General features: G+C 37.0%; 1 protein-coding gene across 7 annotated transcripts in view; it reads right to left on the bottom strand.

Annotated features, from left to right (window-relative positions):
- The window catches only part of kst (spectrin beta chain, non-erythrocytic 5 kst), a 621462-nt gene that overhangs the window by 111797 nt on the left and 482855 nt on the right, over window positions 1-26810 (bottom strand). For all 7 annotated transcript variants that reach the window (XM_067143517.2, XM_067143512.2, XM_067143511.2 and 4 more), the window contains exons 22-32: window positions 26487-26564; window positions 26250-26377; window positions 24067-24304; window positions 19818-19957; window positions 18313-18583; window positions 16203-16466; window positions 14933-15063; window positions 14188-14473; window positions 5726-5944; window positions 1759-2055; window positions 1387-1532 (exon numbers count right to left, since the gene is read on the bottom strand). In XM_067143517.2, coding sequence (XP_066999618.1) covers window positions 1387-1532; window positions 1759-2055; window positions 5726-5944; window positions 14188-14473; window positions 14933-15063; window positions 16203-16466; window positions 18313-18583; window positions 19818-19957; window positions 24067-24304; window positions 26250-26377; window positions 26487-26564 — 2198 coding nt within the window. The remainder of the gene's footprint in view (window positions 1-1386; window positions 1533-1758; window positions 2056-5725; window positions 5945-14187; window positions 14474-14932; window positions 15064-16202; window positions 16467-18312; window positions 18584-19817; window positions 19958-24066; window positions 24305-26249; window positions 26378-26486; window positions 26565-26810) is intronic.

The following is a 26810-nucleotide window of genomic DNA, read 5'->3' as shown; positions in this document are numbered from 1 at the left end:
CCTTACACAGTAAAACCTTATTAGTACATTCATCATTAAGACCTTTTCCTTGCTTAATACATTGTAAATTCATAGTCTTTATTCCCATTACATTAAACCTATATTTTAAAAACTCACTAATTGCATCAAAATTTTCACTCTTATCACTTAGTATGAATATTTTTTTCCCAACCCTTAACATTTTGTCATCCCTCACGAATGGAATGTGATTTCCAACACAGATAACAGGAGCCAAATCAGGGAAAGTTGCACGAAAATGGGGAAAGGCCTTGAATTTCTGAACTTTACAGGGTAAATTGCACCTTTAGGGAGCAAGCTGTTAGCCTAGAGAAAGTTCACTTTTGTTTGCTGTTTAGCAGTGAGATTCCTTAATAACCCAAAGAGCCTGTTTGCATTCTAGTCAGAACTTGAAATTTATTCTGTGTTGAGCTGTAGCGTACAACGAAGGGTAGTGAATATTTGTTGTGCGAGAGCCAACCTACTGATTAGGAACATAATCATGACAATGTGAATAGCTTGGGTGCATATTTGTCTTGTGACAGTCTAGTAATAAATAAGGAAAAGGTGTGAAATCGCTTACTAATGAAGGAAAAAAAAAAAGTCCTTCGGGAAGTGACAGGCATCCTCAACTTAACCGCACAGAGTTGAAACTCGCACCTTCAACTCGTGTCGGTCCGAACCTATGCCGGGTATTGCTGACGTGTTCAAGATGGTGACCCAAGTTGTTCTCTTGGGAATGATCAAGTTTAACCTCCAAGTAATCCAGAGTCGAAGAGTGTAACCAGTAAACAATGTTTAATTGTGGTTGATGCCTTCTCTAAGTTCATGTGGCTATTCCCTGTCAGGAACATAAATTCTAGTGTGGTCCGAAAAATAAGGCTTCAACTAACAGTTCTACATTACACTTTTAGAAAGAGTGTAACCTGCAATAATACGCTGAAACATTTATGGGCCCCGAGAGCAAATATTTTCAAATTTGTTCACTCATTTTCACACCTGCTAATACCCTTTTCACATATTTGGAAATGGCAGATACAGCTTTCACTGTAGAGCCTACCTCTATACAGTATATACACAACATAAAATGCAAGCATGTTGAAAAAAAAAATCAAGTGTTTCCATATCCCTGTTGGGTAGTTTCTAATTAGGTATTCACCAGTAAGGTTTCATATTTAACAGTTTTCTTTCCTCATCCCTTGCAGAAATGTCTTAACCAGGTTTTATTGTGCAAGTTCTACAAGAATAAGTACTATAAAACAGAACATTATGTTTTTATGTGCTTCATAAAATAAAGAAATATATTTATATTTGATGGACTAGCTTATCAATAAAAGGTCTGGGCAGTTCCAACAAGAGTCATCTATTGCATACATAATTTTTTTTTACCTAAGTTGCTCCTGGCGTTTTTCAATGTCAGCGATATACGGACTCTCATTAGCTATCAGCTTCTTAGCCAGCTCCTCACACTGATTGAATCGCTCGGAGCCAGCTTCAATACGATGCTTGAAGTCGTCGAATTTGTTCTGAAGGATCTGTCATGGAAATATAAGTCATCAGAGATCAATGGCATGATTCAAGACCAAAGTTCTAAAGTAGATTAGTTTCTTACAATGAATAATTACCCAAATTACTTTCTTTTGAGATTGTTAATCAGGTACAGTAATAATCTTTCGTTATACACAAACTTTTGAACATTGAATAACGAACAGACAGTAAGTAAGAAAAATGCAACATAATATATACAATAATTAAACTGACCAACAAATGTTCGTAGTCTTGTCCGTAGTCCTCTGATGCAGCTGTCTGCTCCTGTTCACGGATCCATTGCTCTAACTCTGCACTTTCCAAGAAGTATTCATGCCTGTACATTGACTCCATAAGTCTCTGCTGACGAGCTGCAGCTAATCTTTGAAGAGTACGCATTTGTTGTTGAATGAACTGCTGTTTGGCTGCAATAGCCTTTGAATCAGGATGCTTTGCGTTTACCATAGTGTTTGCTGTATGTCCCATTTCATTCACAATACCACTGTAGGTGTCCAATTCTAGCTCCAGAGCCTAAAGAAACACACAGTCAAATGGTTGCAGCAAACCTATATTGAACAAAATAAATCATCTTACAAATATCAAACAAGTTTTAATGCAAGTTTCCTATCTTACGTTCTCAGTTCAATACGGACAAAATGAAATTCTTAGATTTAAAGGTTTTAACGCATTAAAGATTTAAATTATTTCTCTGTATATCTGGAATCCTCGGATCTAAATAAGGTAGTTCATTGCATTCTTCAATTTGTATTTTTACTTGTTTGTATTCAGTTAATAGTAGTGTAATTTTTAATTGCATATTTTAAACATTTTAACTGGGTGAAAGATTGTTATGTAAATAAATTAATTAATTAATTAACTTTAGTGGAAATGGATCAGTTTACAAAACATGGAAATATCAACATTTTTCTTTTCTAATGATGCACTTAGTTTGGGAGAAATGGGCCATCCTCGAATAGGATGTTAGACCTTAAAAGGTTTCATACACTATTAAATATACACTTTGGCAAATATTCCATATCTTAGCAACCGATTAAGGGATTTTGTTGAAATGTGGCATGTGTGAATGATCATTCTGCACCCCATCCTTCAGGTGGGGTAGACTAGTAGCTTCCACCTTGGTTTATTATCAAGAATAGCTACTTCTGAAGAATTCTATAAAACTTTTAGCAAATGATTCAATTAAGTTATGAAATATATAAGGTCAAAGAATAGCATGATTCTTTGTTTAGTTTCACCACTAATGCAACTAAAAACCTAACATAATATGATATACAGAGCAACGTTGTGCTCATATGCCATGCCAACTGTTCTAATTGACATGACCCTTCAATAAAATGCAAACCATCAATGTTTTACTGAGAATTTAGGTATGAAATATGGTACAGAGATGAAGGAATGTGTGATCTATCAGAAGAACCTATAAAAGAAGAAAGTGCAGACACTTTTAGTATATAAAACCTCATAAGAGGAGCAATAAGCATTTTACTTATTGATAAAAATTTACACAGATTTCTATGTTAAGAGGATGTCCGTTTTAAGGACAATGAGACGCAAATCATTTCGTTCATTGAATGTCTTGTCTCTCAGCATTTTGAAGATAAGCTAAATAAAATAACTGAGCATGAAACACCAAAACTTTTCTAGCCATTTTTATTTTTAAATGATATTAAGCAACTTAAAGGAACGAAAATGGTACGTTAAATTAATAGGAAATTTAACAGTGCATTTGTGTTAATGAAGGTTGATAAAACAACCCTTTTGTTAACAATCTCTTTAAAGCAGTTTAACAGGATGTTAAATCCTTAACGTAGTTTGATGAAACCGGTCCATACTCGCCTAAAACACTCCTTACACCCCCCCCCCCCCCCCACACACACACACACACTCACCCACCCCTAGGTTTTGTCTATTATTGGGAAAAGAAATTATCGCAAAACAATCTTTCAGTCACCAAGCAACAAATGCAACATATCAGTTAACAGTAAAACCCATGCTTCTGCAGCACCTGTGTATTGGCCTTTGCCGTTCTCTACCCTTACCCAAGATTTCTCAATTCCCTTCTAGCTTCCGAGCTCTGCTCCCTACATGGCCGTGTGTGTTTAGGAAGCATCCATTGCACAAGCAGGAGTAGAAATGAGCTATGGCATCCTTCAAGTTGAATGTGTTACAATACGGTGCAGAAAGTAGAGTGAGAGCAGCGAGTCAAATACGAAATGCAGCCCTGAATGATTTGTTATTAGCATAAGCAGAGACACATTTACTGTTAGCAAAAAACAATCCAATTCCTTCTGCGGTCTGGAGAAAGGCAAAATGTGAAAATGTGGACATAAAAGTTATGGAATGGCTTAGAGAAGCAAGAGGCAGTGGCAACACTGTAAATCACGAAATGATACAGTTTAAAATACATTAAAATGGACATCTTGGTATTGCAGGGAAGGATTTTAAAGCAAGTAGTGGTTGGTTAGAAGACTTTATGCACCAAAATGGACAAAGTTTTGCTGAGAAGGACATCACAGTGCCAGAGGCTTGCATCAGATTATACTAACAAAGTGATTGAATTTTACCGCTTTGTCGCAAGACAGCATATATTGCGGAGCCTTGAACTTCGCACTGTGCAGTGCAGCTGTAGCGCAGATGCACTGTTCAGTTGTGGGACCAGTCCACTGTGCTAACGCAGGAGGGGCTGATACAAAACTGTTTAAAATGTGCTAAAATCACATTCTGCATAAAAGTAGTGATTTAAATCACTATTTTGTGTGTTTATGTAAAGGTGCTAGACAGTCCCTTTTCTGCCTTTAAATCTGGTCAACCTAATCTCTATTATGGGAAATGTTCCCCTAATTTTGAAGTTGAAAATTATGGAGAAAAAAAAGGGAGTGTTATAGGCGCATAAATATGGTACCTTAATGAGAAAATGTTATATGCATACCATTTTACAGTGCATTTGGTTTGAAAAAAATAAGTTTTAGTTAGTTTCAACTCATATCTTTTCTCAATAATTACTGACCGAAAGTGGTGAAAATGTTTATAATGGATCTGATAAACCACCTATGAATGAGATAGTGCTGTCCATGTGTTCTGGAACCACCAATAGTTTCAGACCAGCTGAAACTGCTTCACCACCACCACCGTCTTTGTTAGCTTCAGCTTTCTGATTGCCCCGTAATTCATGTTTAGCAATCTCCACCCAGTTTAAAATCTCATAGCCAGGGCCATCTTTGTCGATGTCTAGCCATTGTCCAACGTCATTTCTCACTGCAATTATCACCAGTCTCTTTCAAAATTTCACAAAAAATCACAGGCTTTCTGTTTTACAATTATTGCTAAAATTATTTTCATTGTTTGTATTTATTGGTTAAATTATGTCCTTTAAATCTGAAGTCTGTATGTATGATCTAGAAGTTACAAGCATATCAGTCTGGCCGAGGCGGTAAAGGCGTACTCGGTTCGCCCGGAAGGACGTGGGTTCGAATCCCCGTCAGGAAGTCTTAAAATTTAAGAAAAGAGAGATTTCCACTTCCGGAGGTGCACATGGCCCTGAGGTTCACTCAGCCTACATCAAAATGAGTACCAGGTTAATTCCTGGGGGCAAAGGCGGTCGAGCGTAAAGCTAACTACTATACCCCATCAAATGCCGAGGTTACGGATAGTGGAAGCGTTTACCTTCCACCCCTCGAAGGGCCTTCATGGCCTGTACAGAGATGACAAAAAAAATATATCATATTACTGGAAGTATGGGAATAGTTTAAATATTACATGGGAAGAAAGGAGCAAAATAAAATGCAGACAGCTCAAAAGGCCTTTGCTACGTACATACAGTACATTAATAGAAAAAAAAAAACGATTATAATGACATCGACAAGAAAATCTTGCAAGGCCTATTTCCACAAATTCATCATTGCTCCCACATAAAGCTGGGACAGGTTGCTAGCCTTATAACAGAGATTATAGGGATCATTGATTCTAGGAACTACAGTATTTCAGACCTACAGATCAGCTTGTTACTTTACTCCAGACCAATTCTCAACTAAATACCTTGAAGTTGCTTACGATAGCTTTCATTACAGTCCAATATTTAAAACAAAACAAAAAAAGTTATTACAAAACTTATTTTAAACTACAATGCAAACATAACTGTCAATGCAACTTTTTCAGTCCCATTAAACATGCGATGACTCACCTTGTGCTTAGTGAGCAACTTCGTAGCTGCATCGCGATCACGTCCATAATCTGTAGAACTCAGCACATCATTCTTCTCACCAAGCCAACTCTCCACTTCACCTGCCTCAAAAAAGAACTCCTGTGCTTTCAATGACAAATCCAGCTTGCGGCTGCGCTCTCGTGCTTTATCCTGGAGATCCTGCCAGGCATCCTCCAACCCTTGGCACATGTTCTCAATCTGAGAAGGAAAAGTTCACGATTATTTCTAAAAGACAAATGCTTCAAGTATATCTTTGTTATTTAACAAACCACTGTGAAAATAAAAATCAGTTAAACAAGACTTGAGAATATGAATTATGTGATGATCCATAGATGGGACAAAAAACAGAAAAATTGTAATTTGTTTAAAATAATTTATCAGCAGTTTGAAAAACAAAAAATACCATGATTTTCCAGCAATAGACTCCCTGAAAACTACAGCTGATATTAATGTACTACTTTTTTGAATCCTCTAATCCTGCAATGTAGTTACCCAAAATTATGACATTTCCAGTTTCCTTTGTGAGAAGTAGCATAGTCCTGATTACAGGTAAAATTAACATAATAACTTAGCTTTCAACACTAGAATTTACTAGTATGCAGAATATACACATTAAAAGAGAAGTGTAGAACCTACTTTTACAGAGAGAATAAATTTCAAGTTCTAATCTGATAATTATTCAAAAATAGTCATCATGCCTGCAAAAACCGCTATGTGAAAATATGTCTGCTTAGAACTTTTGCTGGTAAGCATCTGTCATCTAAGATTCAATACTGTGTGATAGTACTCAAAGAATTTTCGTTCTTAACGAGGTATGCGCTATGGGTCAGTATTTCTCTAATCAGTTTTGGCAGGCGCAACAACGATATGCGCCCCAGATGAAGAATTACTAAACATGTTTTATTTTCTCAATAACTCAACTTCATGTTACAAATACACACATGATAACTTAGCCAAAAAATATCACAACACAGGCAGGAAAAATTATTCTAAAAGTAATCTTTCAAATTCTTCAAACTGCAGACTCAAAGTCACCCAAAACACAAAATATCTAATATTCTAGGCAGCGTGGTGTAGAAAAGCGAAGTAAGTACTTCTTAGTACTTATGACCTGAAAATTAAACTTGAAATATTTTTAAAAATTAAATGAATTCCCAGAATTGTGCATAACAAATGTAGAAGAAAAACAGTCTAGAATGTAATTTCTTTTTGGTATGACTATAAATAAAATTAATACATTTTGCAACCACACATACACAAAAATGCTATGAAATATCACACAACACAAATCTATCTAAACTAAGTTTGCATAAGAATGCATTTCATGCTCTTCACAAAAACAGTGGATCACTGCATCAATGTTGTTGAAAATAAACCTGTGTGATGCTACTAACCGGTTATTTCTACCAGGCAGAATTTTCCCTATTTGCCTTTCAGAACAGACTTAAGTTATATTTCCTGCCATCCTAAGTCTACTGACAATTGCCTACTGTATTTAATGTGTTTGTGTCTATTGCAGTTTTTTATTATTAAAAAGAGTCCTTTTAAGCAGTTTATCTCCTTTTGGCTATACAACTGTTGCATTTGCATACGTGAATGCAGACCTGGTATACATCAATTGGCACTTAACAGAATCCCAAATGCAATCATAACATTCACAAGGAACATCTATGGCAAGAACTCTCAATCTTGCTTTTCAGATTTCCAAAATATTAGAGGAAGCACTAAGTAGAATATGCCAAGCAGTGAATGTCATACTGCAGCATGTGGTGTGCCTCAGCATAATGCAGGATGGAAAAACCACTCAAGTGATTGGTAGTATTTTAGAGGGCGATTCAGAGACTCGGCACAAGTAATTCGTGAAACACATGAAATTGCTGAAATGAAGATTTTCTATTTCACACAAAACAGTAGAGAAGTTTCTCCTGGTATACATATATGCTGAGCGACAATAGACAAGGTTTAACTCCCGAAAATCTAGAGAAATACTGTACATAATAATTCATTGCAACACAAATTCTTGCATGAAGTAATGCAGGTAGATAGGAAACTAAAAGATAAATCTGATTCAAATGATATCTAATCTATTTTTAAAAATCTTTTTATGCCTATTTATTGCATTTCAGTGCCTTCTCAGGGCAAGTTTCAAAATATAGATGTCACAGTTGCAAGCTCTATTTCAAAAACTGGATTTTCCAGACTGAGGAATGTGCTAAAATGTCTTACGAAGCAGTCATGACTATCAGTAGTTCAATGAAAGGGTGTTCAGCTCCATGGCTAAATGGTTAGCGTGCTGGCCTTTGGTCACAGAGGTCCCGGGTTCGATTCCTGGCGGGGTCGTGAAATTTTAACCATCATTGGTTAATTTCGCTGGCACTGGGGATGGGCGTATGTGTTGTCTTCATCATCATTTCATCCTCATCACGACACGCAGGTCGCCTACGGGAGTCAAATCAAAAGACCTGCACTTGGCGAGCCGAACATGTCCTCGGACACTCCCGGCACTAAAAGTCATACGCTATTTCATTTTTCAATGAAAGGGTTGGTGCTGGCCTGACACAATGACACTCAGCTTCAGCAGTTCGCTTATGTTTTGTGATATACGACACAGTTATTATGGCATGGTAGTAATTGTGAAATTTTCATCAGTTTGTCATAAATAAGCGTAAACTATAATTATATATAGTCCCAAATCAGTAAAGCAATTACTGTTCCACTTATTATAAGTATTCAAGTAAACCTGCTTCATTTAAGCTTTTCTATGATAAACTGCGGTGAAGTATATGGGAACGTAAGTATTCTGTATCTGAATGAATAACACTGTATTATCATAAACAAAGAGGTTCCTTCTCCTGTGCCACACCAATTTCTACTTCAAGCAGTCCAATGGTATAATTCACAAATAAATCTTAAAATGTCATGGACCATTCTGAACAGAACTATCCCCTCACATGGTAAGGTACAGCAAAATTATACCCATGAATGTAATAGATTGAAGTCAGAAATATGAAAATTTACACACAAGCTACACACCTAAGTTTCTCTCATGTACGTGACTTTTTTCAACGGCTTTTTGCGATCTACCAAACTACTGATACACGAGTCTACTGAAGGTATACTAATATAGTTTTCTTCTTTTTCCTTTTTTTTTTAAACTCGAACAGCTTTTGAAACATTCAATGTTTTTTATTATTTCAAATTATCTTCAAGTGTACTCTCAAGATTATGTTTCATCTGTGACCCAGTGTTGCCAACTTATATTTTCAAGATCCGCTAAATACTACTAAAAATCCGCTAAAATTCTGCCAAGAAATCTGATCTCAAATAATGAGCAAAAAAAAAAAATGAACAATAATAATAACAACAATAATAATAATAAAAGTAAATGTCTGCACTCATCCGATATGCGAGTTTCACTGGGATTAACCCCCTGCCGGCGAGCTAAAACTTGTAGGCATTTTACTGACGGGTGCAAACTAGGTGAATCCCCTACCTCAAGGGCCACACACAGAACAGGCCAGTTCATTAAACGGTCTTTGTTCATACATAAATATAAATGCTACTCTTTCCCAGTTTCATTGTATCTGTCGTCATTCGTCAACTAAGAGATAAGTACCCATCCATTCCCCACGCATTACAAATTTATGATACCTTGATCTCATAACATCAAATCTAAATAACATGTTTTCCTCATGTGACTGCTAGCTCCTGACAAGAAATACGGAATAGCTCGGAGACAGACTGGAGTACAATTCAAAAAAAAAAAAAAAAAAAAACATAAAATGGATAAAACACTAATTTCCGCTATAATAAATCTAGAATTCCGCCAAAAAATCCGCTGTCCGCTAAATGATATATTTCTCCGCCGACAGTCTTCTAATTCCGCCAAATTTAGCGGATAATAAGCTAAGTTAGCAACACTGCTGTGACCTTGCTTCAGTAACAGCACCAAGAATTATGACTACTCACTCATGTATTTTTATTGAAAGGAAAGAAACCCACACATTGCTACCCTTTCAAAGTATTTGGTTCTAGAAATGTCCATATTTTTATGCAACCCTGTTCTGAACTTCAAGGGTGAACAACCTAGCTGTTAGGCCCCATTGAACAACTAGTACAATTGCCAATCATCATCATCATTATTATTATCATCATCATCATCATAACAAAGTTTCTCAAGTTTTCAATTCACCAATCTTTTAATCAGACATTTAGTGTTCCTTTTACTTATTTTTATCTATTTCTTTTACATTGTTCTGACCCAAATAGGTCTTATGGCGATGGCTAGGACTTGGAAGGAAATGACCGTGGCTTTAAGGTAGAGCCCCAGCATTTGCCTGGTGTGAATATGGAAAAACCACAAAGAAAGATTTTCAGGGCTGCCAACAGCAGGGTTCGAACACACTGTCTCCTGAATGCCAGGTCACAGCTACACGCCTCCAACCACATAGCCAAACTTGCTCAGTAATCCTTTTACCTTCATGTCCCAACTATTCCCAAATAAATGTTTTCATGCTTCCCGAGTTTCCAGAAATAAGGCTAAAGTGAAGTAAATAGCAACATTTTCTATGGTTGGGAATAACTGAAAACTTTTAGATAGGAATGTTGAATCTGACATGCACTCAACAGTATACTGTATAGGATCCTTGAAAAAGTATTTTGTTGACAGAGGAGATAAATGATGTGACAACTGCTAACCCCAATGACCAATTAATTGGAGAATCGATAACTAGGATTCTAATGAAGTTCATAACACATGATTTTCAAATTCTTTTTGCTTCTCCCTGCACTTTAAGTTTTAATATAACTACAAAGCTGAAAAACAAAAACATGCCAAGGAAAACAACATGCAACACAGAAACAACATACAGAACCTCTTACCTTTGCCCAACTGTCATCAGTTGAACCAAGCAATCTGAAGAGCAAACAAAACGAGATGAACAGTGAGAGGTTTACCCCTAAAAATAGTAAATTTCCAAAGAACTAAGAAATCTTATGAGGAAAAATATGCATACCTTCCAAATAGAACTGCAGATTAATTACTCTTAATAAAGTCATGAACCTGATTTTAATTAGATTTTTAAAAAATTGGTTAGTATGATGAGGTTTTTGAACAGGAGGTAATGTGATAATTTGGCAACAAATGATGAAAGTCAACAAATACAAGAATCTTGAATAAAACTGGCTTTCTTGAAGAGTATTCCACTATATGATTAAGATATTGTCAAATAAATCTCAAGATATGTTTATAACGCTAGTCCTGGAGGGAAAGCATTCACTGTTGAAACCTTAGAAGTCCCACTTGTCAAGTTCCTCCAGCATATCCATGACATTCTGTTATCTATTATATGGGACCATCAATCTCAAAGTTAATAAATAAGAAATTCTGTTGCATACAGGAAATGTGTGTTAATATTTAGTTAATATAAGTCGCACATTTCCAAAAACACATCCATTCAAGTTTTGTACACTTAGCTTGTAAAATCTGCAGTCAATTTCAAATTCATGGTATACCCCACTCCTACAACAGTAAATGAATGCAATCAAAAAGGAACAAACAAGTGTACAAATTATCCCATCTTTCAACTTCTTTATTCTTTGTATCTCTTCTCTTCCATGTTAATCCTCCTCTCTTCTTCTCCCAATCTTCTCTCATCAAGTTTGAAGTTCTCTCAGAATGACTTGTTATGAATATGAATGTTATCCCTTGTGAAGCCCTTTTTTTTGCTTTATGTTGCATCGACACAGATAGGTCTTATGACGACGATGGGATAGAAAAGGCTTAAGAGTAGGAAGGAAGCGGCCGTGACCTTAATTAAGGTTTGCCTAGTGTGAAATTGAGAAACCACGGAAAACCATCTTCAGGACTGTCGACAGTAGGGTTCGAACCTACTATATCCTGGATGCAAGCTCACAGTTGCACGCACCTAACCGCACAGCTAACTCTCGCAGTTTGTGAAGCTCAGTGAGGGCTAAGAAAAAAATGGATTCAGAAGAACTGAAACTGATAAAGGAAAGAAACCACACAACAGAAAAATGTTTATCCTGTCCTATTGTGTTTCCAAGTATGCCGTTGTCTTTCCTCACACTGATCTGTTATTGTATAGATTGTTTAAGTTTGTTCCTTTTCCTGTTTCCTACAACACACATTTTGGATTAACCTGCCAAAATAAACCGTAAACCATTAGATTCCAAATATCTGTTTTCACTTCCAGTTATGTTACCAAACAGCTCATAAAGAAAGAAACTTTTAGAACTTTTCCGCAGTGTTGAAATCTGACTAGACAATGTTACGAACATGGCTTTTAAAAAAAAATATAGAATAACACTTTTCTACACCTAGCATTAGAGACATGGACATTGCAAATTCAGAGGTGTTATTATATCCAAAATCTGACAAGTATTTGTCAAGCAAATGGAATGTCTTCAAACATACTTTTGTTCACCATCTATGGAGCATTTTTAAATTAACTACTAATCAGATGATTGTGTCAAGTGTTACGAATAGAGTTCCTCCACCTTTTTTTGATAGCAATGTATTCACTCTACTGTGACTGTAAATACAATATGATAACATTGTATGATTTAACCATGAAAGTCAAAATAAATGCCCACACTTTAGACTGTGGAATCTGATTTAATTTGCCTACCAGTAGTTTGAGTGCACCTGTCACTAAAAAAAGCATGCATAAAACCCTAACTAATGAAGATGATTCACTCAAATTTTGCATTCATGTCACTGTAAGTTCTGATGTGCCCATGTTTCATGTGTTTTATCTGAAATAATTTCAAAAACAGAAGATCGATATACTGTAAAAACATCGCGAGTTTGGATGGTGGATCGGACTAACTATTTGTAAGTATTTATGAAAGCCCACTGTATCCATGAAATGGATATATATCAGGATTATTGCCTTCATTCTTCCATTTCCAATCACTACGATTTTTTCGCATCACATTAGGAAGGGCCTGGCATGGCATTTTCACTCAATTTCTTCAATGCTCTTCGCACTTCAGTAACATTCACTGTCGCTGTTACTACCATCGACCTAGCCAGAATAGCTATCTAAAACACTGTCTACAAGAACTTTCAAACTATCGTCATTACTTTCATGTCCGTTCTACTGCATAATGAATACTGAATACTAATGAAAATTAACCGTTGTATTTTTTTTTTACAATTTACTCTACGTTGTACCAATAAAGACCGGTCTTGTGGTGACAATGGGAAGAAAAGGATTAGGAATGGCAAGAAAGCAGCCATGGCCTTAAGGTACAGCCCCAGCATTTGCCATGGAAAACCATCTTCGGGGCTGCCGACAGTGGGGTTCAAACCCACTATCTCCCGAATGCAAGCTCACAGCTGCTCAATCCTAACCTCATGACCAACTCGCTCAGTAATAAACTGTAGTTTAACAATCCCAATGTCGCACAGAAATACAGACAGCATTGTTTACCAACAGTACATGCCTCTAGTTCTTGACAGTGTGTATTGTGAGAACTTATATTGCAAAGGGAATCTAATATACGAAGATAAGCAAGACATAGCGTCATTGTGAGCTGAGCTCATCATTTGATTCATGCGCCAAAACACTGCGCGTGACCACAGTTCATCAAATGATGCGAATGGGTTAAAAAACAATTTTGCAGTAGGTAACAGGTAAAGAAAAAAAATTATGTGCAAGGGTTTTTAAGGGACAACATTAGTTCCAATACGGCAGCCCATGGCTGGCAAATGAAGCAAATTTCAACACAGTTTTCTCAAGCAGCACTCATTCGATTTTGAAAAATTTTACACCTATGAATTTATGATCTGTGATGATTTTAACTCTACTGCTAGGTGTATAAAACAGTGTAGTTCTATTAAGAGGACATGTACTGTTATTTCAGCTGGTACTGGCTCCCTGGAAAGGTAGGCTTCTGCAAGTCCAATTATGTGCCCCTTGGTAACATTACTGAAAGTGAAAACAGATTTTCTATGTCTCCAATGGTTTAACGAGTTATTTGAGGTGAATATTTTAGCAGACTCATCCTACATACTGCTTCAACATAGTGAACAATTTTAACTTGCTGCAAAGTTATGAAGAAATGCTACACTTTAATATATGTACGGATTAACTGATACAGCTGGACTAAAAAAAGAAAATGATTACGATAATGAGATTTTTTTTAAAAGCAATGGAGACAATAGCAATCCATATGATCATTTTAAACAGTACATCACTGTTCCAAAATTTACATATCCACAGGACTTGAAAAAGTAACAGTCCAAGCAAGTTTTATAAAAACTACAAAACTGTCCAGTTCTTAACACCTTACTGGTGATCAATAAAGAACCATCCTTCAGAGAACACAATCACAATCTGCAAGTAAGCAATAGTTATAATAAACATTTTAAACAAGATAACTGATCAAGTTCCAGTACAGAAATTAACACCAACCTGCTTGCGTTCAGGATGCCCCTGTTTCACCAGAACATCACCAGATGTCAGGGTTCGATCGATCATAGGTTGGTGGCCTGCAATTTCCTCTTCAAGCTTACGATGTTTCTTGTGGAGAGATTGAGCTTGATGCAAGTTCTGACCTAGAGCATTTGATGCAGCCAATGGCAAATGTTCGCGAATCCATTGAAGTTCAGCATCAAGTTCAAAGCCAAATTTGTGGAAACGAAGAGATTCTTCGAGAGCTTCCCGTCTTTGGCGAGCAGGTTCCCTCAGTGCACTGAATCTGTAAATGTTCAAAATAAATTAATCAAATATTCCTGCATAGATTAAAAAATGCCAGTATTTTACATTTTAAAATGTTCATAATAGTTTTATATAAACTCTCAAAAATAATTTGAAAATATTAAACAGTAAAACTTACAAGTAACTAGTATAGTATGTATGGTATTTCCAGGGACAGAACTATAGAAAAATGAGAAACTAGTATACTAAATAAACATTAAAACATTTTCACATTCCTTAAATTAAAGCAGGTCTTCTCCGATATCTCAGATATCGGAAAGATGCGCACACGCACACCTACTAAATTTTGTTTTACAGGTTTTATAACAAGAAAAGGACATTCCGAAACTGGAAGCACAATTTCTCAGTAAAAATAAAAAGAAGTGGACGTAAGCATGTACATGTAAGCATTGCAATTTCACTTTACATCCAATAATAGAAGAAAATACTGCACACTTACTTATCTTGGCAGTCTCTACTTGCTTTCAAAATATTATCAGCATCAAAATGACCTTCATGCGCCATCTCTTGTCCCATGTCAACCAAGTCATTTATCTTCTGATCCCATTGATTCATATCACTTTCCAGAGCCTACAAAATATCCACAATTTTTTTCAAAAACCTGACAAAGTAAGCCAATCTAACCAGCACCACTATTGATATATTAAACACAGAAAATTATTAACAAGGAAATCTTACAATATAGGTCTGGTAGAATAAAAGAAGAAACTCTTGAGGACATAGCCGAAGCCTTTAAACACGACCTCTGTTTATGAATCCATTTCCTCTATTCTGGGCAGTTTTATAACATTGAAAAATTATTAATAAAATCATTCTTATCTGACTGAACACACATCATGACTAAAATGTGTATGAAAATACCTAAAATTGAAATAAACTTCCAGATTAAAAGAATTTACATTACACTGATAAGTAGTATGAACAAACATGCACACAAAAAAAAAAGTTTGTTCTTGCATTCATAGTTTTTCTCTCCTCATGAGCGCCCATACACGGGGGCAAGGTGGGGCCGCAGTGTCCCCCCTAATTCTCAGGGAAAGGAAAAAATCTAATGTAGTAAGGTGTTTTCCTTTCAAGAAAATGATTTAAAAGTTAGTATTACGTAGAAGAGGTAGTACCGTCTCCCACCAACAGGCAGGGCATACCGTGGGTTATTCTACTGCAGAATACAAGTCGCCATTTATCTTCCAAAATGTTAAAAATACTACGTACCGCCAGGTCTACGCAGACACACATACACCCCCCCCCCCCGCTACAAACTGTCATATGGGCGCTCATGCCTCTCTTTCCACTATAAGAAAGGATGAGGAAAAACTGATAAAGATTTACGTCCCTCATTTAAAATCACTGACTGATGGAATAGAAATGTAGGAAGGAAAAAAAGAAGGAAAAATTTCTTCCAACAGGCCTAACATTTACAGTTACATTATACATCCAGATTAATTTTTAAGTATTTCATACATGTTTAAAAACACAAATATCTGTTCAAAAAATTCTAACTGACCCTCAGTATCCCTGAATTTCAAGTTTCTGTGCATTTAATGAAACTTTCCTCATTTCAACGTCCAACATGACTGGTTCCCAAGCAAAAATGTAGTGAGGTAGATAATCAAATTGGCAAGTTTTCAAAGGCACTTCCGTCTGCTTTAGTGATCAGCTGAACTATGGAAATAAAAGGAGAAAGGAAAGTCAACTAATTCATTGTATACCTGTTGCTTCTTCAGCAGTTCCTTGCAATGCCGCAAATCAGTGCCCACTTCCCGCGACTGCAGGTTGAGTTCGATTTCTTCTAGCTTCAGGCGCGCATCCTCCATTGTGCGGTTGTACATGTGCTGAGCAGCTGCTTGTCGTAGTCTACGTCCCTTATCTCTCGATAAGCCCACCAATTCGTCCCAACGGTTGTTTAGGTCATGCAACATCTGACCTACATCAGCCTGTCGATAATTCCCTTCTGATAGAAGTCCTTGCCCAGTCTGAAAAAGTGACATTTCAATTAACTCTGCAATATTTAATGAGAAAAATGAATGACAAACCAATTTTATAAATATATATTTATTTACTAACAATTTTACAGAGTGAATGTATACCTTCAAACAATGCAATGCAATAATGGGAATAATACAAATAACCTTCGGTGATCATCACAGACTTTATGCTTTGATTGCCAACTACACAAGATCTGTACAAATCTGGGTTTACCATTTCCCAGTGACCAGTATACTAGACTAAGATCAACACACTCTTATTCGCAGAGCCTAGCAGCCAGTAGCCGAAACCTTTTGCTTGAGAAGACAGTGGACTTCCGATTAGAGGTTGTGGACTTCTGATTAGAGGTTGTTCGTTCCTTCAGAATTTCATCTGTCTCCATGAAGGTACCTAGGTTTGATCTACCCAGAGTCCACCTCCATAGCATAACTGCCAGCTGCCATCCTAAAAGGCCCAGGTTCGATTCCTAGCACTGCCAGGGATTTAAGAAAATTGTAGGACTGGTATGTAGTTACAATGGCATATGCAGCTCATCTCCATCTGGGGAATGCCTGAAAAGAACTGCATCACCTCGTGATGAGGACGAGAGTTTAGTCTGGCTCTATGGCTAAATGGTTAGTGTCCTGATCTTTGATCCAAGGGGTCCCGGGTTCGATTCGTGACTGGGTCAGGGATTTTAACCTTCATTGGTTAGTTTCGATGATTCAAAAGCTGGGTGTGTGTGCCGTCTTCAACGTTAGAATTCGTCACTGGTATGGCCCCATTCTCACAGACGTGTAGGTCACCGATCAGGCATTAACTCGAAAGACCTGCACCAGGCCTCTCTGGAAGCCATACGTCCACGTCGTCATCTCTAACCAGACGGATCTGGCCCAAGCTGAACAGAATTCAGACCAATTATGGTGCATGTGGCAATTCACTGTTCAAGTGGAGTAAGTTATCCTCTCTTAATTGTATCTGTTGTACTCAGCAATAGACAATAATGTACAATACTCGAGTGTCCACTGACTTCTTAGCAAGGAAGATTTGAGGATTCTGTTCTGCTAGCTCAACTCCCCAGCCTCCAGTACTGTTCATTGAAAACAGGTGAATACAGGAAGTTGTAAAATCTTGCCTGACTGACAAGTCTGAAGTCCAGGTGCTCCAATCGATTCAACACATACTGTACTGTAATATGATTTTTCTCTTCATTCATTTGTCAGTTGTTTTGTCTCGTTTGACAGTCCGCGAAAAAGCTGAAATTACCAAGTGTGCAGAAAAAAGTAAATACAGTGTTTGTTTGTTTGTTTGTTTGTTTGTTTGTTTGTTTGTAGATAAATTCTGTGTAGGAAAAACACAATTTTGCAATAAAAAGACTACGTATTAAGGCAGTATTACAAAAACTATAGTCAACAAGTCTGATCGACTATCTTTTAAGGTAACTTTGTAATACTGAACTGTACATTACTCGCGAGTTAATATTTTAAACTTTAAAGATTGTATGACTTATTTTAGGCCTAGTATAAATTTCATAACATTCTTGGTTCTTTTGATAATTCAAATTTTTAAAGCATTTAACTTATGCTGTTTTTAAATTAAAAACCTTATTTTAAAAGTAAAGGTACATAATGCATGTTATTTTACAATTAAATTGGGCAACCTCCCTTCCAATAAAGGACACCTCTCTGACTTATTTTGCAGAAAAGCAAGAATTTAACATTAACTAATTTTAAATTATACTTGAGCTAACTTTGATATTACTGATAATCCAGAACAGCTAAAAGCCACATGCAGAGGTCATAAAACATGAAAACAGATCAGTGATAAACATTTCTACAACTTCTTTCACATTACCTTGTTGACAGCCCTGAGCTGTCCTTCATTGGCTCTCAATTCACGTTCAAAAGCTTCGTGTTTTTGAAGCTTCCTCTCCAAATTTGTCAAATCACGATAGGACTCATCAGCAGCTGTCTTCAATTTGTCAGTCATCCAGCCATTTAAGTCTTCAACATCTGCAGAAAACTTCTGGAAGTTATGAGATGCTATGAGAGCAGCACGCCTTGCTTGTGCTGCATCCTTTACAGCCTGGCGACGAGCTAACACCTGATTTCTTCTTTCATCAATGCTGCGGAACAATTACATTGAATTAATTTTTAAATGGGAGCAAAACAAGGAAAGTAATGAAGTGGATTAAGAACATACTTTTTTTAAATATGGATTTTAGTGCCGAGAGCGTCTGAAAACTAGTTCCACTCGCCAGTCTTGTAGCTGCTTTTCCTGGTACACCTTATGAAGGTGAGCTACATGTACCGCTGAGCAAGGATGTTGTCGGTGGACGTAGGTGTAATTGTATAGGCTAGGAATGGGAAGGAAGCAGCTGTGGCCTTGAGAAAGGTACCACTTCAAAATTTGCCTGGAGTTGAGACGGGAAACCACGGAAAACCATTTTGAGGATGATGAACAGGAGATTCGAACCCAGCTGTCTCCCAAATACAGAGCTAGCAGACATAACTGACCATGCCACAAAGCACTGAGCTAACCTGCTTGGTTAAGATATACTGGGAGTGCAGGATGTATGGAAGAAAATATTAAAGGAGTCTGCTACACTTTTAGGAGTATTCTGTTGATAGATACATGGACAGATAGATAGATAGATACAAATGATTTATTTTACTTGATAAAACTATTGACACTTCTCCGTCTTGCACTTGAGCAGTATGTGTAAAAGTACTAAAAGTCTGAATCTAATGCCTACTTTGATGTACATGAAATATCTACTATAAGCAATAACTACATGGAAGTAGAAATTAATAGAAATAAGAAGAAATGGTGTAGAAGAATCTACAGGGCTTTTGCTTTGTGTTTCCACATTTGTCCTTTTATTCTTTCCCCCCCCCACTTCCCACACTGACCTGTCAATGTGGACATTTTTGAAATTCGAATCTCTCCATTTGACTTTGTCAGTTAACTAGGTCTACATCCCTTAGTGAGGCAGAAGTGCAAGTTAATGATAGTTTTTCCTATTTTCTTTCCTTTTCTTTCAGTGGGATTTCATATGAAGCAATTGACAACAGTTAACATAAGCAGGAGCGCACAGCTGTGAGCTTGCCTCCAGGAGATAGTGGGTTCAAACCCCACTGTTGGCAGCCCTGAAGGTAGTTTTCCGTGGTTTCCCATATTCACACTAGGCAAATGCTGGGATTGTACCTTAATTAAGGCCACGGCCACTTCCTTCCCACTCCTAACCTTTTCCTATCCCATAGTCACCATAAGACCTATCTGTGTCGGTGCGATGTAAAGCTAATTGTAAAAAAAGTTATGGTTTCCATTATCTTATCCATAAGGAAGATATTACTTACTATGGACTATCGTAGTGGCCAGCTTCAATCAATTTATCTGCCATCTCACTGAAGCCCTTGAGACGTTCATCCTGAGCATAAAGTGTATTTTCAAAGTCTTCATGGCGTTTCATCAGAGCCTCGACATCATCCAATGAACCCTGTAAGCAATGACAAGTCTTGATAAGTAAGGTGGACGAGGAAGCTGTTACATAAACAACTTTTCTTCATAAGTGCTCTAAAATAATATGTAAAAATTTGTTTTATATGTGACTTATGTACATAATTTTTACACTAGTGTAGGTATAAAGATCAAATTTATATTTTGAAGCAACTAAAAGAAACTTTTTTTTTTTTTTTTTTGATCCTTGAAAACTACATCGAGATCATGCAACTCCTAGGGGGAGGTGGAGGGGGGAAAGAAAGATGAGGAAAAAATTGCAAATGTATTGTATCTTTAGGAGTAGACAGGTTTTGTTAGGAAAATTTATCTTGATCATGTCTTTATGGTATGCCAGATGAGTCAAAAAATGATAGCAAATAAACATTACAATCTCTACTTTGTACTTATTGATACAGTGATATGGTGCCTCAGAAATTACACTGGAAACCACACGAGAAATTAGATGTGGAAGATACAACAACAGGATCGGTGGAAAAGCTACTAGAAAGTAAAGCAGTTATGAAGGTTGGAGACCCTCTTACATGGTATACTTTGAAACTGGATACTTTGTCATATAATTCAACACCTGATTGAATTGACAATATTAAATAAAGGCTCTCTCCAGCAATCTAGAGTACAATACTACAGCTGTAGTCTAGCTAGGGTTAACTGCTACAGAATGGAGAAGACTGTACATCCAGAGACTCGATACCAAGTGTCCAGCAGCCGCAAATAAAGCAACTCTCTAAAAGGGCCAACAGCTTTGGGGAGAGGAGCCCTTTCAGTTGGGTGCTGGTCCTCCAGTGAAGCAAATTTCACTGAAATCGAGCAGGAAGCATCTGTTCCCTATGTTAGGGAGAGCCTCACTGAAACCTGGCAATTAGGTAAAAAATGCCTTTAGGTGTGACAAGCCCATGGTAATAATAGCCTATATGAAGCATCATACTGAATTAGTACAAAGAGCTAAGGAGCACCCCACAAGTGACATCTCTTCTTTTATGATGAATGTTGTTTAAAGGGGCCTAACATCTAGGTCATCAGCCCACGGACAAGAGTGACTGAAGGACAAGAAGACTATTTTTCTTCAACATTGGTCTGGTAATTTGAGTTCCTTCACGACCCTCTTGTACAGGACAAACCACAGTCATAAACCATCACTGATCATTTCATTTGTTGTCTTCTTTAAAGTGTGTCTAGTAAAAGAGATTTTTTTCTGAATCTACTGGAGTACAATAATCCTGCAGAAATTTCTGACTGCATTGCCAATCACTTCCCACACTTTTGTGAACTCCTTACTTCATTACAAATTAACCCTTTCCGGTCCTTAGCGCCTGAAAGTGCCCGGCCACATTATCTACTTACGTCTGATCTATGCGATAGTTTTGTATTGTTTTCGGTAGTGAAGGCATTTATGAACACACTGTATAATCTACTAGTCTTAGGAAATAAAAGAAGAGCGATAATCTGTCTTGAATTTCAGCGTGCGTGGGTTAGCTGTTTCGTTTGTAAACATGGCGGGATTGAGTGCTGAAAACATTGAAAGCGAGCTGAATTTAGGCGAAGAAAGTGACACAGAATCGTTGAGTAGTGGTGGAAGTGAATTTTTAGTAAGTGAAGAACATATCAATGAAGATAATTTTAGTGATATCAGTGATGTAAGTGAAAACGGACATCCAGAAATCGTGCCCCATGGCGATGTGCCGGAAATTCAGGTAACACAAATATTTTTTTGTTACTCCGAATGATTATGTGGGTGATGTTGGACCTGTTCATAATTTGGAAAGTGGATCGTGAGAAGTAGATTATTTTTTACATATGAAACTGGAAAGAGGAGAAAGTAAAATAGTTCAAGTGGGTGATGTGACAGCCTTGGTTTGGCATGACAACAGGGACATCTGTGCTGTTTCCTCAAACGTCACAGTTGAAGTAAAAAGGAAAAGTGGGAAGGGAAATGAACAAATTACTGTTCCATGCCCTTTAACAATTCACAGATACACAAATACATGGGGGTTGTAGATAGATCAGATCAGATCAAAAAAGGTCGTACTGTAGTTTGGGAAGGAAGATAGAAATGGTGAAGGTATATTGCAGCCTAGCTCTATGTTGAGTGGGATGCTTCCTCCAGTATCACCAAGAGAGGGGGGTGGAGATATGAACCAACAATCCTATGGATCCTGGAATGGAAATATGCATGTGTTGGTATGTTTTCTAATATTAGTAAAAATTTGAATTAATTGTGTTCAGTAGTTTTTATTATATTAAACTTTTTCTGAGACAATATGCTTTGCTTCAATTTTTCCTAAATAATAGGTTGAATCCTGGGGATAAACGGCGGGAAAGGGTTAACCACACAGTTTGAAATTTTCTAAAATGTTAACGCACCAAGTTTATACTTGATTGATAAAACTTTTTTTTTTTTTTCTTTTCCCAGCACTCATCTTATAATTGCTAAAACCAGCATCCGCTACTGAAATACGAAACAAGTTGCATCTTGTCTGCAAATGAGACAGTGCACGAGTTCACAACTGGTTGGAAATCAGAAGCAACATTTTCTGGGTCAGCCAATTGGGAAGGTGTAGCAAGGTATCAACAAATTTTGAGACTAGTAAATATAAGTTCTATTTGGAAGCTGTTCTCAACTAGTGGAATAGTGTTAGAAGTATCAGGGTTAGAAATAAAATATACAGGGTCTCTCGTATAAACTCAGACTGAACGCACGGTGCTTATACTCAGCACTATGGCAGCTGCCTTAGCTGAACTTACACATGTTGCATGCAGCCGCTCTGCTTTAAGCATGTATATAATCTTATGAAATCTTATGTTATAAATGATGCTGGAAGTGTCATCCTTTCTGGGTTATACAGACACTGTATCTGTTAACCACATTCTGGGTGATGCGAGCAAGCTCTGCCACTGTAATATTTCTGATTTCATTTGTGATGTTTTCTTTCAGTTTCTCCAATGTGTAAGGATTTGTTCGATACACTTTTTTCTTTCAGTTTACCCCACAAGTAAAAATCACACACTATTAGATCTGGTGAATGAGTAGGAAATAGACCAGTACTGATCACTGTGTGCAATCACTTCCGAGATTGTAAGAAGGGAATATTCTGCTGTATGTGCAGGGGCTGAATCTTGTTGGAACCACCCAAGCGACTTTTCTTCTCCTGTTGACTGATGCAAAAACAGCGTCAAAATGTAATCTTGGTACCCCTCTGCATTTACTGTTGTCTAAAAAAAAAAACCCTCAATTATTCGCTTTGCACTAACAGCACACCAAACACCAATCTTCCTATCATAATGAGGGACTTCATAAACACCATTACGATTTTCTGCACACCAATAGCGAGAGTTACGACTGTTCACATGAACATTAAGATGAAATAAGAGCTTTTACATACAAAAATATGGTGTTGCAATGATAACTGTCTCACCATGTTAACAGCTGACATTCAGACTGGCGACTCATTCTTGCCAGATTGAACAAGTGCAGGCTGCTTGCAAGGTCAAGAACTATGCGCACACTACCTATACTGCAGCTGCTGTAGCCCAGAGAACAAACACTGTGCTTTCGCTCTGGGTTTATATGAGAGACCCTATACATTCAAATTTTGCTGATGACTAGGTACATTTTGCTCTGGACCGAGATGATGCTGTTTACAACCAAGAAAACTAGCGGGCAAAGAACAAAAATATGAATAAAATGGAATACCTTCTTGCAGAAAGTGAAAAGGGTGAGAGTCTGAATCTTGAGTCTGATCAGGTGAGAAACATTTATGCCTTCCAAGTACCTGGGATTGGTGATTGTCTGAACTAGACTGTTTAATTTAGATCTATTAAGCAAAACAGCTCAAGCAGGAGCAGCTGTAAGATATGGGAACAGGAATTTTTTGGAGTCTACATACAGCTAAGTGAAAAAAAAGGACTAAAAGGCATATTTTGGCCTTAACAAGTAAAAATGAAAAAGAAGATATCTGAAACTAACACTTTTTTTTTTTTAAACACCACATGCAAATAAAAGTATTTCAAAGGAGAGGTGGATTCAAGGGCAGCAGGTCAGTATTACTTGTTAATTCATATTGAAACAAATACAGATTTTAATATTACCCCAAGATCAGAGTTTGCTAAGAACACTTCGTGACTTGACGTTGATGCATCGATCTGGTCTGCTTCTCGGTTCAGCAGCTGAAGATCGAGACACTGCCGTAGCCAGTCACCTTTTTCTCCCCAGCCACGAATAACAGCTTGATGTTCAGCTGTCAGGCGACCCAAACGCTCCTCAACTTCAGCTAAGCCACGATTGCGTTGAAGGAGTTTGTTTCCAAGTTGTGCAACCTCTCGGAATCTGCAATTTGGAAAGATTTTAAGACAAACATAAACATTAAAGGTAAAATTAAAAAAACAGACTTTATGCTTGGTGAAGGGTCAAGCTTTCCTTTCCTTTCCCCTTTCCACCCATGGTGGGAATCAGAAAAGCACTGTTTCCTGAAGAGAGCACTCGTGCGAACAACAATTATGAAGACATCAGTGATGGAAGATAGGAAACTTAAAAGGGTCCACCTTTTCAATACAAAAATGTTATAGTTTATTTACAACATATATTTACACTTGGAACTAGTTTCGACGCTGTTTGGCGTCATCTTCAGCCAAAATGTGGGAAATAGGCTAACATGTAGACATTTATATTACACAAGGCGTTACATTAAACAATACACGTCTTATGAGGAGATAAAAACAGGGACGAATATAGAAACAAATGAATCGTTGATAAAGCAAAAGTTATACATATTAAAAATAACCTTAACCACACATCTTGCAGTGCAAAAATATTTGCCTTGAATGATTCCTGAATACAAAACGCACGCGCACACACTTCTGAAGAGCCAGCAGGCAGGAAAAAGTAAGGTGAAACCTTAAGAGTTCTTCTGAGAAGAGTTCATCATTTTTTCTATGTTCCGACTAATGAAGTCTCCCTTGAGTTCCTGATAAACATACACAACAGGAAATTCTCCTTCACTCTCAACAATAGCTATAAAGACCAACGGTAAATTGTATTTTAAATACTGTGCAGAGACGTGAAAGCATGATCTTGAACATGATATAACTTCTTCATTTAACCACCTTTTGAAAGTCTCTCTCTATATTACATAGCTTCATTAACACCACCATTCTGTAGATGCACAAAATAATCTTGTAATCTTCACAGGTCCGGTATTCAGCTCGACAAGAATATAAAATTGGTATTAAGGAATACGTTTTCTGAGAGTTTGGAGGTTGACTGTGCCAGTATGAACTCTTCTCAGAAGAACTCTTAAGGTTTCACTTTACTTTTTCCTGCCTGCTGTCTCTTCAGAAATGTGCGCGCATGCGTTTTGTATTCAGGAATCATTCAAGGCAAATATTTTCGCACTGCAAGGTGTGTAGTTAAGGTTATTTTTAATATTTATAACTTTTGCTTTCTCAACGATTCATTTGTTTCTACATTCGTCCCTGTTTTTATCTCCTCGTAAGATGTGTATTGTTTAATGTAACGCCTTGTGTAATATAAATGTCTACATGCTAGCCTATTTCCCACATTTTGGCTGAAGATGACGCCAAACAGCGTCGAAACTAGTTCCAAGTGTAAATATATGTTGTAAATAAACTATAACATTTTTGTATTGAAAAGGTGGACCCTTTTAAGTTTCCTATCTTCCATTCTCAGTTCAATACGGACAAAAATGAAATTCTTAGATTTAAATACATCAGTGATAGCGATCTGTTTTCCAATGACAGTTCATTTATATGTGATATTGCTGTAGAGGAAATGAATGTTGAAAGTGAAAGCAATAACAAGGTGCACGATGAAAGCCATGTGCTTGCACAGCAGATGCCTGTGCATTCCAGTGGGAAGGTATGTCTGCTCTCATGGTACAGAGCAAGGTATTTTGCGATGCCGAGTAGAAAGACTGTTATAGTGTACTAAAATTTTGTGTATGCATGTGCCAAAACTATTGTACATTTTACTCTCCTAATTTGCAGTGAATAACAGCCTCCTCGCTACTAGCAAGTGACTCTCTCAGTGTGTGCTCCCAAACTGAGGCATTAAGGTGCATTACTGGGTATTTTCTTATTGAACTGACCTGAACTGTTCAAAAAGTCTAAACATTAAACTAACATCTGGATATCTTGAGTCCCAGATCCATGTAAAATTATGTGTTAAAGATGCGAGATCATGCAAATGCAAAGTGCTTTTCCTGTCACTGTTCGGTATAACAGGTAGTGTGAAAATAAGAAAAGGTTCTACTCACTCATCTTCATGAGCTTTGATATCATCACCCAGCTCTTGATGCTTCTTCAGAAGGTTTTCAGCAGTAGCCACGTCTCTGGCAGATTCATCAGCATTCAGGGCTTCCTTTACATCAGCCACCCAGTTTAACTATGAAACACAAATAATTAAGCTATAATTAAACAAACCACAAGATAGGGTCTCAGACTTTTTAATACAGAACATTTATTAAGAAAACAATGTAATTATAAAAACTCACCAAGTTCTTTGAACTATTCATGAAAATTTGTTGGCCAACAGCATCTTCTAATCTCGAACGACGTTCAATTGCTTTAGCCTAGAAAACAAATAGTGCATTTTACATAATTCTTTAATCATGAGAATTCAAATCAAAGTGAATAATGACATAAGATACCTGTATAACTAGCAAATGCTCTTCAATGAGAAAAAAAAAAATCTTAAAATGTATGTAGTATCCAGAAATATAAACAAAGCATTAACAGCTACAGAGATACTAAACTGGAAACTTGATGCAATAATGATAAAATTCGCTACATCTTTCTTTATAGAACGTATTTCTAAC

The sequence above is a fragment of the Anabrus simplex genome, chromosome 3, assembly GCF_040414725.1.
Source record: "Anabrus simplex isolate iqAnaSimp1 chromosome 3, ASM4041472v1, whole genome shotgun sequence".
Lineage (NCBI taxonomy): Eukaryota > Metazoa > Arthropoda > Insecta > Orthoptera > Tettigoniidae > Anabrus > Anabrus simplex.
This window is presented reverse-complemented; position numbering and strand designations above follow the sequence as displayed.